This window comes from Coffea arabica, chromosome 7e, assembly GCF_036785885.1.
Source record: "Coffea arabica cultivar ET-39 chromosome 7e, Coffea Arabica ET-39 HiFi, whole genome shotgun sequence".
Taxonomy (NCBI): domain Eukaryota; kingdom Viridiplantae; phylum Streptophyta; class Magnoliopsida; order Gentianales; family Rubiaceae; genus Coffea; species Coffea arabica.
In genome coordinates, this window is record NC_092323.1 from 595,599 (window position 1) to 608,173 (window position 12,575).

At 39.2% G+C, this 12,575-nt stretch overlaps 3 protein-coding genes across 3 annotated transcripts; 1 reads left to right on the top strand and 2 right to left on the bottom strand.

The window, feature by feature from the left end:
- The first annotated feature begins 1,969 nt into the window (after positions 1–1,969).
- LOC113689639 (acyl-CoA--sterol O-acyltransferase 1-like) lies at positions 1,970–3,451 on the top strand. Its single transcript, XM_027207384.2, has one exon. It carries the CDS (start codon positions 2,087–2,089, stop codon positions 3,155–3,157), a length of 1,071 nt encoding a protein of 356 aa, XP_027063185.1. The 5' UTR covers positions 1,970–2,086; the 3' UTR covers positions 3,158–3,451.
- Positions 3,452–8,229: 4,778 nt separating this feature from the next.
- Positions 8,230–10,041, bottom strand: LOC113691034 (long-chain-alcohol O-fatty-acyltransferase-like). The gene is made up of 2 exons (XM_027209203.2): positions 8,657–10,041; positions 8,230–8,575 (listed from the first exon to the last, which is right to left on the bottom strand). The coding sequence occupies exons 1-2, from the start codon at positions 9,459–9,461 to the stop codon at positions 8,334–8,336; spliced, it is 1,047 nt and encodes a 348-aa protein (XP_027065004.1). The 5' UTR covers positions 9,462–10,041; the 3' UTR covers positions 8,230–8,333.
- A 111-nt stretch (positions 10,042–10,152) lies between these two features.
- LOC113691035 (long-chain-alcohol O-fatty-acyltransferase-like) lies at positions 10,153–12,334 on the bottom strand. The gene has a single exon (XM_027209204.2). The coding sequence runs from the start codon at positions 11,487–11,489 to the stop codon at positions 10,404–10,406; it is 1,086 nt and encodes a 361-aa protein (XP_027065005.2). The 5' UTR covers positions 11,490–12,334; the 3' UTR covers positions 10,153–10,403.
- Between the last annotated feature and the right edge of the window lie 241 nt (positions 12,335–12,575).

The following is a 12,575-nucleotide window of genomic DNA, read 5'->3' on the forward strand; positions in this document are numbered from 1 at the left end:
TCTCTCTCTCTCTCTCTCGTATTATCCTTCTTTTCTCGTTGGTTGGGGTTGTCGTCTCAGTGTGTGACTGTGTGAGAGAGAAAGATAACGCAAACTGCTAGTGAAAGGCTACAGGGCTGCTGGCTACTTTACCAGCGACCAAACGAGACCGAACCCACCAGCCACCACAGCGCTGGTTCGATTCAAGAAGACGCGGCAGCAGAGGCCAGAGAGAGAGAGGGAGAGAGCAGCTCTTAATTTGTTCAAGCCCATATTGGACCTTTGTTGTGGTTAGGTCATTTAATCGTGGTTGAGTTCAGCTTTTGTGCCACTTCAGAAATCGATATGGAAAAAAAGTTTTTTTTTTTAAATATATATATTACGTATTTCATGTTCCACTTCAATGTAGTGTTGGGATCCTGGGCTTTGGTGGGCCGAATCTATTGTAGCTCCAACTGGATTCGGTTTGGACTTCATTTTAGGGCTGTGATCATATGCCGCTTCCAAGGTCCAAGCATGCCCAATGGATTTGCCCAACACTTTGGTTATGTGTGAGAAAACCAGCTGTCATGAAGTACGAGCAAAGTTAACCAAAATCCAAAAAACATGTTTGAGTGAGTAGTTTGTCTGGACAATGGGTTATTTTCTCAAATATATTTGCTTATATCATCATTATAATTTTTAATACAGTTTTTTATCTTTTTAATTACTTTTTTATCTCACAAACATCATATCACAAAGAGTGTTACACTAAAAATATCTCAAATAATTTACAATCCAAATAAACAAGGTGCGACTCCGTCCGGTTGTTATATTTTTTATATTACTTGATATATACTTATATTACATTGTTGTAATCATAGTAAAAGTAACATATAAAAATAAAATACTTGACACATATTTAATCTAGCATTTTATTGATTCATATGCCAAAAAATTGAACACATGCAATGCAACAATTGAACAGAACAAAACGCAGCGGCACTGAATCCGTCTTTGAGCGAGAGAGGTTCAGAGTTATTGAATCTTATTAATTTTTTTTTTCCTACACCAATAGGAGAAGGCGATGACGGAATATATACTTCGAAATGGCCAAAAGTTAGATTCCTTTTCATGCTGTCCACACACTTCATGCCTCACTCACCCGTTAAAGTTAAACCACAAAATCAAACTAAGGGATAAACCTTAGTAGAGATTTTTCTTAATATTACTTGACATTCCCAAGGTTTAAAAAATATGACTTACTTCCCTTAATAATTTTAAAAGGACTATATTAACCTTAATTTGATACATAATTCATATATCGAATAAATGAAGTTCAAATTTTTTTAAAAAAAAAAAAGATAAACAAAAAACAAAAGTCACATTTTTCTCTTTCTAGTTTCTCTAACATTCTCTCTTACTTTTTTTTTTTTGGGATGACTATGCAATTTTTTATTTGTAAATTATGGTAAAATTGAATTTTGTTTATCGTTTGCTTCTCGTGATTATAATAGTGTGGGGTATAATTTATTTATTTATTTTGAATTGATTTTTTTAATGATCTGTATAATTTAAAAGTTTGGATAGAAGTTGAGAAGACGTTAGAAAAAAAAATTATGAGGTTCACAAGAAATGGGTTTTGAACACACAAAGTTAAATTGATATCAGTGCATTTCTTTGCAAATATCTTTTTTGTTTTTCAAATTTATAAATTTTTATGGACCATACCACTGTGACATAGGAGTACTACGAGATATTATTTTTTAGGCGATGGTTTTATTGGAGTCAACGGAGTGGTTTGGGAGTATTTTTATTTATTTAGTGAGTGAAAGGGTAGTTTATGATTTTTAAAAAGTTTTGTTATACAAATAACAAAAATAGGGGAGGTAAGTGATATTTTTTAAACTTTGAGGGGCCTAAATGATATTAAAAGAAACTTCAGGGATGGTTTCTGATATTATCCGTTAAACAGCTGTACTTAGGTGCGCAGGCGGTTGGAAATTGGAATACTTTCTTTTCTTGCGCTCTTTTGCTCATTCCAGTTCGCCCAATAAAGCAAGCTCTCTCATCCCACCGACGCCACAGAAGCCTTGTTTGACCGGGGGAATTCGCAAACCATTTCCAAATGGGGGACGAGATCAAGAGTTCAATCTTTGCTTTCGCATCGGTGCTAGCATCTCTCAGTTACTGCTACTTCATTGCTGCAAGAATCCCAAAAGGCTTCTTGAGGCTGATTTGTCTCCTACCCGTCTACTATCACTTCACAATTCTCCCACTTTACGTGCCCAGTGTCTTCTTTAGAGGAGTCTCAGCACTCTTCATAACATGGCTGGGCAACTTCAAGCTGCTCCTCTTTGCCTTTGGACGAGGTCCACTCTCCTCGGACCAATCCATGCCCTTGCACATCTTCATCGCCTCCGGTGCTCTCCCCATCAGAACCAAGCTGCCAAATGTCAACCCCTCATCTACTTCTTCCGGACCCTCCAAGAAAAAGCTACCGTTTTTAAATAATTTAGGAACGGAGATCTTAGCTTTATCCGTTATATTTGGGCTAGCTGCCAAATATAAAGAAAGTGTACACCCCGCAGTTGTACAAATAGCCTATAGCATCGCGATGTTTTTCCTAATTGAAGTTCTGGTGGCGCTCTCTAGTTTCGTGGTCCGAGCCCTGGTGGGTCTAGAGCTGGAGGCACCTTCCGACGAGCCCTACTTATCAGCTTCTCTGCAAGATTTCTGGGGCAAGAGGTGGAACCTCTCAGCAGCAAATGCACTGCGGCACACAATATACAAGCCCGTCAGGTCAATATCGGAGATCGTACTGGGGAATCGATCCGCCGTACTGGCTGCCATCTTCGCGACCTTTGTTGTCTCTGGTCTAATGCATGAACTCATATACTATTACGTCTCAGGCGCGAAGCCCTCCTGGGAAGTGACCTGGTTCTTCGTTCTGCATGGAATTTGTGTTATGATTGAACTGGTATTGAAGACAGCCGTGGGAGGAAAATGGGAGGTGCCCCGGTTAATTGCGGCCCCGTTGACAATTGGGTTTGTGGCTGCAACCGGTATGTGGCTGTTTTTCCCTCCGTTGACCAAGATGGAAATTGATAGAATGATTTTTGAAGAGTTCAGTCAAGCTGGCGAGTATGTGAATGGTAGGCTGGTGGCCTTATCTCCACTGTCCTGGGCCACGAGTTGAGGAGCTAGGAGCCGGGCAGTCTGAAAACGACGACGGGCCATCAAGAAGGGGTCTTCGACATTTCCGTCATAATAAAATGGACAACTGTTTGTCCGTAGTTGACTTTAAAATCAATCATGCATGCATGTGGTCCCCTTCTAGTGATTCTAGCGCTGAATTTCGGGATTTTATATATCAGTTGTAATATTGTCGCTTCTTCGCAGACTGGATGCTGCGACTTTTCGTGTGCTTTCTGCAATTCAAGAGCCAGTTTGGTTTTGGATTGCCTGTTATTAAAATGTAGTACTACCATAACTAGCGGGTCATTTGATTTAATATATGTGACGTAGAAGGAAGGGTTGAAAATGCGTAGGTGGGCCCGAGCTTTTCAATCAACGGCTCCAAATTACTTGACTTTGTGCCCTCGACTGAAAGGAAAGCATCTCATCATCATCATCCAAGTAGTAGTATTAATTATTTTTCTTAGCACGAAACCTGTTGGTTATTGCCTTTTTGATGCTTTTAAAATCTCCATAGGAAACAAAGAGAAATCTGTGAGGAGAATTCGATCAGACTCCGATTCACCTTGAATCTTCAACCACCAATATATTACTCCGATCACACTCTGTCCAATTGGACACTTGTATACTATCAAAATGTTGCACGTTTTAGCACGACGGTTTCTTCAAGAAATAAAGGAGGCTTGTAAAATGACATTACTTATTTTATTATATTGTGGTTCTCGACCTATTTTTAAAGTGAATTCGACGAGAAATCAATGCAGGAGTTGAATCCTGACCTTTCATTCGTCCGTCGAGACTTAAATGTCTTTGGGGTACCGACACCGAAGGGGTTGTTGCGTCCTTTATGCAACATGAGTGTACCTTGTCCTTCCACTTCTTTAAATCATAGGTCCCGCATCCTGTTTCAAATCTCGATGTTTCCCTTTAAAGAAAAAGAAGAAACTCAAGAAAAAATCTCGATATTTCAAATGATTCCATAACTTTGAAGCTTTTAGCAGTCTCCGGTTCGATATTACGAAGAAAGAGACGATAAAAAGCGCATTGCGTACTATGCTAATGATAATGGAGGCATAAACAAGCATGCTCATGATAATAAGTTTAACCGCACGCTATCATTTTGATTTTTTATTTCTCACGCTTTCTTGGTTTCGCGCATATACCTCCTTGGTCACGAGTTTTGCCCTGGGTACATCATATGACAATTCTAGGGTTGCGGTGGAAACTGGAAAGTGAACGTTTCTGCTGGGTACGGTGCCGGGCAGAGGAAGGCTGCCATAAAGCGGGAGGAATATGTACGGTAGGGGCAGTTGCTCGTGGGACCCAAAAAAAAATTGCAGTTCACAAAAAATGACCTTTTGAAATTACAGGGGCAGCCTTTTTGGCAAATTTTAGTCATCATAAAATTGCCCGATAATTGGAGATATTTTTAAAACTCTCCGCACATGCGGACTCCAACAAAAATGAATATATAAGGTGAATGGTGCCAAAGTAACATGAAAGAAAAAAAGGAGCGGGAAGAAAGAAAATGGTGGACTTTTCAAACATAGTGCTGCAATTTTGTTTTTGAAATGAAAAGATAAATAATATATGAAAAGGTAATTGACTCGTATGTATTGTAGAAGAATAAGTTAATTAAGTGGAGTGTAAAGATGAATGGAAGAATTAGGAATTCAAATGTGATTACATTACATGCAATTAATGAAAGCAATAAATGTTAGTATTGTGAACAAAAAAATGTAATTAAAAATTGGATGAAATTAAATTTTTGCATATGTGCACGAAGGATTGAAGTCCCCACATATTGTTTAAACATGAGAAATAATATTTTATTTTTACAAAATTATAACATATTACGTTAGTATATAAAATTTTTATCCAAATAAAAAGGAAAAGAAAAGAACCAAAAAAAAAAAATTTGTACCATGACACAAATAGTGATTGTGACAAGTATAAAATTTTTATCCTGTCTCCGGGCTTTATATCGACTGATGATTAATTTATCAACTCAGACTAATGTATATACATATTTACTGTTTAGCCCTTTAGAAATTCCACATATATGTTTATGTTTTATTTTTCTGTTACATAGTTTATTCACTATTGCCTGCCGGCTGCCTTAACTCAGGATAAACCAATTAAGTATCTAAATTTAGTAGGTTTAGATATTTAAATGTTTAGAAAATATGAATAAAAACAAAACAAAAACATCTGAATGAATTAATTGAGTGATATTAAATTTTTTAGATAAAATTTATTTTAAAAAATAAATAATAAATTATTTATTTATTACATAATACGACACACACTCAAATATATTTAATTTAATATTTTAAGTTTCAAAATTTTCAGACTTGAGCTGTTTAACCAAACGTAGGACCCACAAGGCAATTGGACAACGGTCCCACGCGAAGTTGTTATGATTGTAGTCCCCACTTCGCACGCTGGAAACTACCACCAAACTAGTAAACGACAGGTATTTATCTTGAATCTAATAAACACCAGCGTTTACTATCCAAAATTAGTTTGGTGGAATAATTATTTGAAGATAGCAACCACCAAACTACTGCGTTTACTATCCAAAGCTACCACCAAACTAGTAAACGCAGGTGTTTTTCTTAAAAAGTTATTAGATTCTTTAATTTTTCCTACTGTTGTAAGAAAGGGCAAAAAAAAAACAAAAAAAAAGTCAAGTTCGTTGGATTCAATGACCAAAAAAGAAAGGGTCAAGTTCGTTGGATTCACCGTACGGAGCATTAACTTTTCCTACAGTTGTAGAAACCATCTGAAGTCTCCGCTGGTGCAACAAGGAAGAATTTTTACTTGGTTACGAGTTTTACTTTTAACTTGTTGGGTATGTGACCATTTGAGACGTTCGTGCAATATTTGCTTTCGCAGTTGCTTCATTTGTGAACAAAAATCTTCCTCGCAACGGTTTCTGCTTTTGTTCTTTAAACAGATGGGTCTCTGCGACCAACTTTGACACTTTCTAATTTTCTTTTTCTCCAAGCTTTTCATCATTGTCGACTTGCAATGCAAACCTTTTATATCCTTCCTACCACTACTGATGAAAATTAGAATGTTTTTTCATCAATTCAGCACTTTCTCGTCACTTCTTTTGAGTCGAAGGGCGAATGACTGCAAACTAATGCATTTGGAATGGGAAAAAGAATGGACGAGAAAACTGTACCAGAAGATAAATGAAAAACAATTAATTAGCTAGACGAAGGGTATAACTAACTTCCTCTATGAATTGGTCAATGACTTGGGACTTTGTTTCTGGGACTTTGTTCCTGAGCATTGATTGAGGAGGACCAGCAGCATTGATTGAAACCTCAAGGTTTAAAAGGCGTCTTAGAACCAAATTTTAGGGGTACCTGAATTATGAATCTCACTCATTATTGCATACGAATTATTAAAAGGTGAAACGAATGCGAATTTGTTAAAACACAATTAAAGTTCCTCTTAAGGTATGCCGCACTTCTGTGTTTGGAAGTGTATCTATTCAATCATCCAATGTTCCTACTGGCGTTATCCAAAATCATCGAATAGTTCGGAGTATTTATTTTCTCGTACGATCATCAAAGATTGGATCATCAAAAGCTTTGGACCGACTCAGCAGTTGATTCGACATCACGATAAATTGTACTTGAAAAATCTACCTTGTATACAAGAAGAATGGGAGGTTTGGTTTTTGCCTCCTTGTTGCTACTTGACTTCCTAATAATTTGACAAGTTGCATAACTCTAATATTTTTCTTGCCTCTTGCATATCATTTTTTTTTTTTCTGTTCTTTCTTCATGCCAAATCGAGCAAGTCTGGCTCTTTTATTCTCCTTCTGAGCCCAATGAATTTTTTTAACCTTAATTATTTGATTAAGTGAGTGTACTGTCTAATTCATCGCCATTAGATTAGTTTTAATATACTAATACTACATTACAATCCTTGAATCAATTTTCATTCTGTTCTAATTGTCTACATATTATATAAGAAGACATGAGAATTTAATGTAGCACTCTCATTTCTTGACACATGACATAACTCTCCTTCAAGAAATCTATGATTTTTCTCCCACTTTTTATCTCCCTACTTCTATCTTGATGGATCAAGACAAAAGATGTATCATACAGGATAAGATAAAAGATTTCAATTGCAAGTCATTTTGCATAATTGCAAGAACTTGTATTGTTTTTATATATTGTCTAATTTATGACTATAGAATCAAGTTTTGTAGATTAATGAAAAACTTTTAATCCTTGGACATTGATTAATTATGTTTGATTAGTAGCTAACCAACTATTACATTTAAACAGTTCCTCTATGTAATCAATTAAAGTCTCTTTTTCTATTTCTTTATAAATTGTTTCTAAAAGTTGCACAGAAAAATCAGATTTTTTTCCTTCCCAATTGTATTCAACTGTGCACCTGTTTCATTGCTTGCCGTCATTAACTTCAAGATCAGTTATGGATTTAATAGATGCTGTGTTTATTGTCTCCTTGATTTAGAAGAGCTAACTTCATAAATGGAATTTCTTCTTATGCTCAATTTTTCTCGTGTTTTTGTCTATTATGTACCAAAAAATTTTGCTGTTATATGTTCCATTTAAGTTATGAAGGGGCCAAGACTGTGCCTCGCACAGCCGAGATATCTCTAGTAAAGACACAAGAAAATATGGGTTGACTTGACGTCTTCAATCTTGAGGGTTACGAACGTCTGTCACCCTGCTATTGCCCTTATTCGAATGTCAATATAAATCGGTCAACGACTTTGGAGCTTGTTTTTGTACCTACGCTCGTGTTGGAGAAGGCCGCAAAGTATCGCGCTGGTTAAATGATGATTGTTTCTTGAATTAGCGCCCGAATATGAATTGTTCGTATACTAAGTACTTGTTGTTGGTGGTGGATAGAAAATATAATAAGTATTGTTGTTGCGTTCAAGGTGGAAGACGATTCATATCCAATTTCTTTTGCCCATTCTGTATAGGTTGTGACCAATGAACTCCTTTTTTAATCTACAAAATCATTAGGCATGAAAAGAAAAGAAAAGAAAAGAAACCTCAAATAAGGATCGAATGAAATAACAAAATAATATAAATTGAAATCTGGCAAACATACAAATAAGGATTGATTTTGTTGGTCTCACGAGATCACAGGGTGGAAGTAATGAATCGAAGTACTCATAATTTACGTCTCCAGTACGAGGTGGGCAGGCTCAAGATATTCCCAAGGAAACTCAGGAAAGCATGGCACTCCTCAATGACCCTTTGATCCACACCGTATCTAATCAATTGAGGAAAGAACAACCAAGCACTAGTGACACCCACAAATCCCACGGTGAGCAGCCCGGACGCAGCCCTATGCAACCGCCACCGGCCGGCCACCGCCTTCTTGACATAGATCTCAAGAGTCACACAAATTCCTTGCACGACAAAGAACAAAGTCACTTCCCATGTGGGACTTTCGCGAGACAAGTACAAGTAGAGAACTTCATGCATTATACCAGATACCAAAAATGTGGCCAAAGTTGCTACCGCCAAGCTCGAATTCCTTCCCAATTTTGGAGTAAATATGCTCTTAACTGGATCGTATACGATCTGACGTAGAATGGTGCTAACTATCAGGTTCCATCTACGACCCCAAAAATCTTGGAGCGAGGTGGCTAAGTACGGCTCGTTGAATTGCCGCGCGAGTTCCAGTCCTAGGATGGCTCGAACCGGGACGGCTGTGAGCGCCAGGACAAACTCAATGCCAAGGTACATATGGCAGCAGTAGATGGCCGTGACGAAACACGGGTGCAAATGCGCCCTATAACGGTATAAACTGATCGCTGTTACCAAAACGACGAGCTTAATGGTGAAACGAATAATCTTAAACTGCCGGCGTTTGCGCATGATTTCCGGAGTAATTTGGGATGGGGGACGTCGTTTGATGCTGCTGTTTTGAGCATCATTTGATGAGGAGGGACGGAAATGAGTTGGGTCGTCTTTGTCTTTGATGGGGAGAAGAGCAGTGGCGATGAAATGTGGGAGGGATAAGGGAGGGTGTGATGACAAGGGGCCTAGGTTGAAGGCAAAGAGGAGGAGCTTGAAGTTGGCCAGCCAAACTAGATACAAAACGGTGGGAGCTCCAAGATGGAAGGAAGAGAGGCTGAGGGGGAGGATGATGAAGAGGTAAAAGATGGGCACAAGCGAAACAAGTCTGGTGAGCAGTCCACTTGGGATTCTTGAGACTACATAGTAAGTGTAAAATTGAGACCATACTGCTGCAGTCCATACCTTGACGAAGTTCTGGATTTCAACGCCCATTTCTTTCTTTTTTTTTTTTTCCCCTTGATCTCTCGAGAAGAAGATGATGGTTGTTCTTTGTGATTTGCCCTACGGCTGCATGTTCAGGTTGGCTGAATAGAAAATGGAGAGGATGCTTTTGGACCATAAATCTTCTGGGTATACAAAACTAAAGAAGAGTTTGTGGGAGACAATAAATGAGGGACCAAAGGGTGGTTGTAAAATATTATAGCGCAAGGGCAGATGTCGCGTGACAGTTGCAAGGGTGGTTTATTAGGCAGCCGGGGTGGTTGCTGCTTAGTAGTAGCATTTACTACCATTTCTAAACACGAAACTTGATTTGTCCATCCATTCCTAAGTAACTCGGAGGGTTGCGGCTGGGCAGATTGATAAAGGCAATTATTGACTCCTCAAACTGGTCCGTTATTGGATCATCTCTAAAGTCAAAACTTTGAGTTGCAACATGTATTAATTATTGGTTGAGACAATTATTTTTCTCTCATTTGTTACTACTTTCTCGTAATTTCTTCGTATGTTTCTGCACTGACCGACATCCTTTTTCATACCTCCTTCGGGACAGGACATAAATATTTTAGCTGTGCCAATTCTGATGTTGCCTTTACAGCTTTATAACCTGCTTTCCATTTAATTATGTCCACAAAGAGAGCTAAAACATTTATTGGAAAAATAACTGACAAGAGACAAACTTCCATCACTAACAACGCAAGTAAACGAGCGATCATTCCAGACGAGAAGCATGACAACCACTACAAATGAAAGTAGTTCTGATCATACCTCTCCGATTGTTTGTTCAAGGAAAGAACAGAAACAGCAGCTACGAATTGGCATTTATTCAGATAGTACTAGTAAACAACTTCAGAACAAGAAGCTGCTGCAAAAGTACTCCAGAACAAGAAGAAATACTCTACCTGATCCTGAATTAGATCAAAAGCTGAAGGGTAGCTAATGCAAAGGTGCTAGCCACTGGGTTGGCACGCCCAACTTTTCCCCAAGTAAACGTAACCAAATATAGGACTCCTTTATGGCCTTTACGTCTAGCCTGTGCCTAATCACCTGAGGAAAGAACAGCCAGGCACCGGTAATCGCCACGAACCCTATTGTAAGCGGCCCCGACACCACCCTGGGCAACTGCCGCCGGCCGTTGAACGCCTTCTTTACAGCAATCTCAGCCACCACACAAACACCATGCAGCACAAAAAACCAAGTCACCTCCCATGTGGGACTCGCACGTGACTGGTAATAATAGATAACTTCGTGCATGAGGCCAGACACCAGAAACGTGGCCAAAACTGCCGGTACTAGGCTCCACTTGCGGCCAACAATCGGCGTAGAACTACGTCGTATAGGATTGTATACGGTGGGCCGTAGAATACTTGTCACCATTAGATTCCACCTACGGCCCCAAAAGTCTTGAAGTGAGGTGGCTAAGTAGGGCTGGTTGAATTGCGGCTCAGTCCCTAATCCAAGAATGGCTCTAACGGGGACAGCAGTGATGGCTAGGCATAGGTCGACTCCAAGATACAAGTGGCAGCAGTAGAGCGCGAAGATAACGCTTTGATGCAGTTGGTCTCTGTATTGATATATGACAATGATTTTTGCTAAAAGCAAAAACTTGATACCAAAAACCAACAGGGCTCTTCCAGAGATCTTGAAATGCGGGCTATCTTGCTCCTTGCTATTCTTCGAAGAAGAGTTTGGTTGGAGATTGGTTTTGGTTTTGATGGGGAGAAGAGCAATGGAGATGAAGTGGAGGAGGGGTAATGGTGGGTTGGACGCCAAGGGGCATTGGTTGAAGGAGAAGAGGAGGAGCTTGAAGTTGCCAAGCCAGAGAAGATAGAAAGCGGTGGGAGCGCCAAGATGGAAGGAGGTGAGGCTGAGTGGGAGGGTGATGAAGAGGTAGATGATTGGGAGAAGAGAAACAAGTCTGGGGAGTCCAGTTGGGATCCTTTGGACTAAAAAGTAAGAGTAAAACAGGGATGTAATGGCCACAAACCATACCTTGATGAAGCTCTGGATCTCAGCATCCATTTTCGGAGCTTATTTATAACTGGTTTGACTTTGCGATTCCTTTTGATCTCTCGCTTTTCTCTTCGCTGAATCTGGCTTTAGTAGAGAAGACTTTAACAAGAGTCAAAAGACTGCGGAACTATGGGGCATGACAATTGAGCTGGAAAAAGCGGGGGAAACTGGTCATAGGAAGGTTACGCTGGCTCACTTGTTGGTATCGCACTGATACAGGAAGGAGATAGCAAATAGTCCTCACTTGGACCTCATGGAGCAGGTCAGAAAACGGAGGGACAAGGAATGGGAATGCAAAATCCAGCATGTGTGTAGGGAAGAAATGCATGTGCAGATTGTCTAGCCAATTTGTGCTTGAAGTGCAACCCGGGTGCGCAATCCTACGAAGACCCTCCAGAGTTGGTTTGCAGTCTGCTGAACGATGATGCGATAGGAGTAGCCGCCCCTAGTTTAGTACCAATGCAAGGGGCCATAGTCCCTCCATCGAACCAAAAAAAGAAAGGAAAAAAAAAAAAAGGAAACTCAACGAGAGAGAGTTCTATGGGTCTTGACTAGAATATAGTAGCAATTGAAGTGCCAAAAAAAGAACAAAAAAGAAAGCAAGAAACTTGATTGCCTGTTGAGCGGCGACCATCTAGTTGTGTAGTGTAAAACCGAAGATCATTAATTAGGCCATCATTCTTCTATGTCTTATTGCATCCCAGGACAGCGCAGTTCTATTCACTGCTTAATAAATTCTTTTCACCGTGCAGGTGGAACACAATGAACCACAAGCATTTGATTTATTTACAAAAGCCTTTGAATATAGAAGGCACTTTCTGTGTCCCCCTCGTGACGTAGTCATAGGCCTTCGTTACGTCGAATAAAATGTGGCTTCAGCTGAACATATCACCAAAAATGAAAAATTTTCTTTCTACAACAGGATGATTTACGCGGTCCGCACACAGTGGCGGAGCCACGTACAAGCAAGTGGGGTCAATTAAAAAAAAAAAAAATTAGTCCTTAGGCTTAGAAAATTTAAAAAAAATTTTAAGAATATTTTATCTTATTTGACCCCTCTATATTTTATCAAATTCTCTTTCCTATATACATTGA

Coding starts and splice junctions, on each gene's coding strand:
- LOC113691035 (XM_027209204.2), bottom strand. CDS start 11,489: ATGGATGCTGAGATCCAGAGCTTCATCAAGGTATGGTTTGTGGCCATT.
- LOC113689639 (XM_027207384.2), top strand. CDS start 2,087: ATGGGGGACGAGATCAAGAGTTCAATCTTTGCTTTCGCATCGGTGCTA.
- LOC113691034 (XM_027209203.2), bottom strand. CDS start 9,461: ATGGGCGTTGAAATCCAGAACTTCGTCAAGGTATGGACTGCAGCAGTA. Junction 8,576..8,656: donor GGCCACATTTTTGGTATCTG/GTATAATGCATG, acceptor TTGTCGTGCAAG/GAATTTGTGTGACTCTTGAG.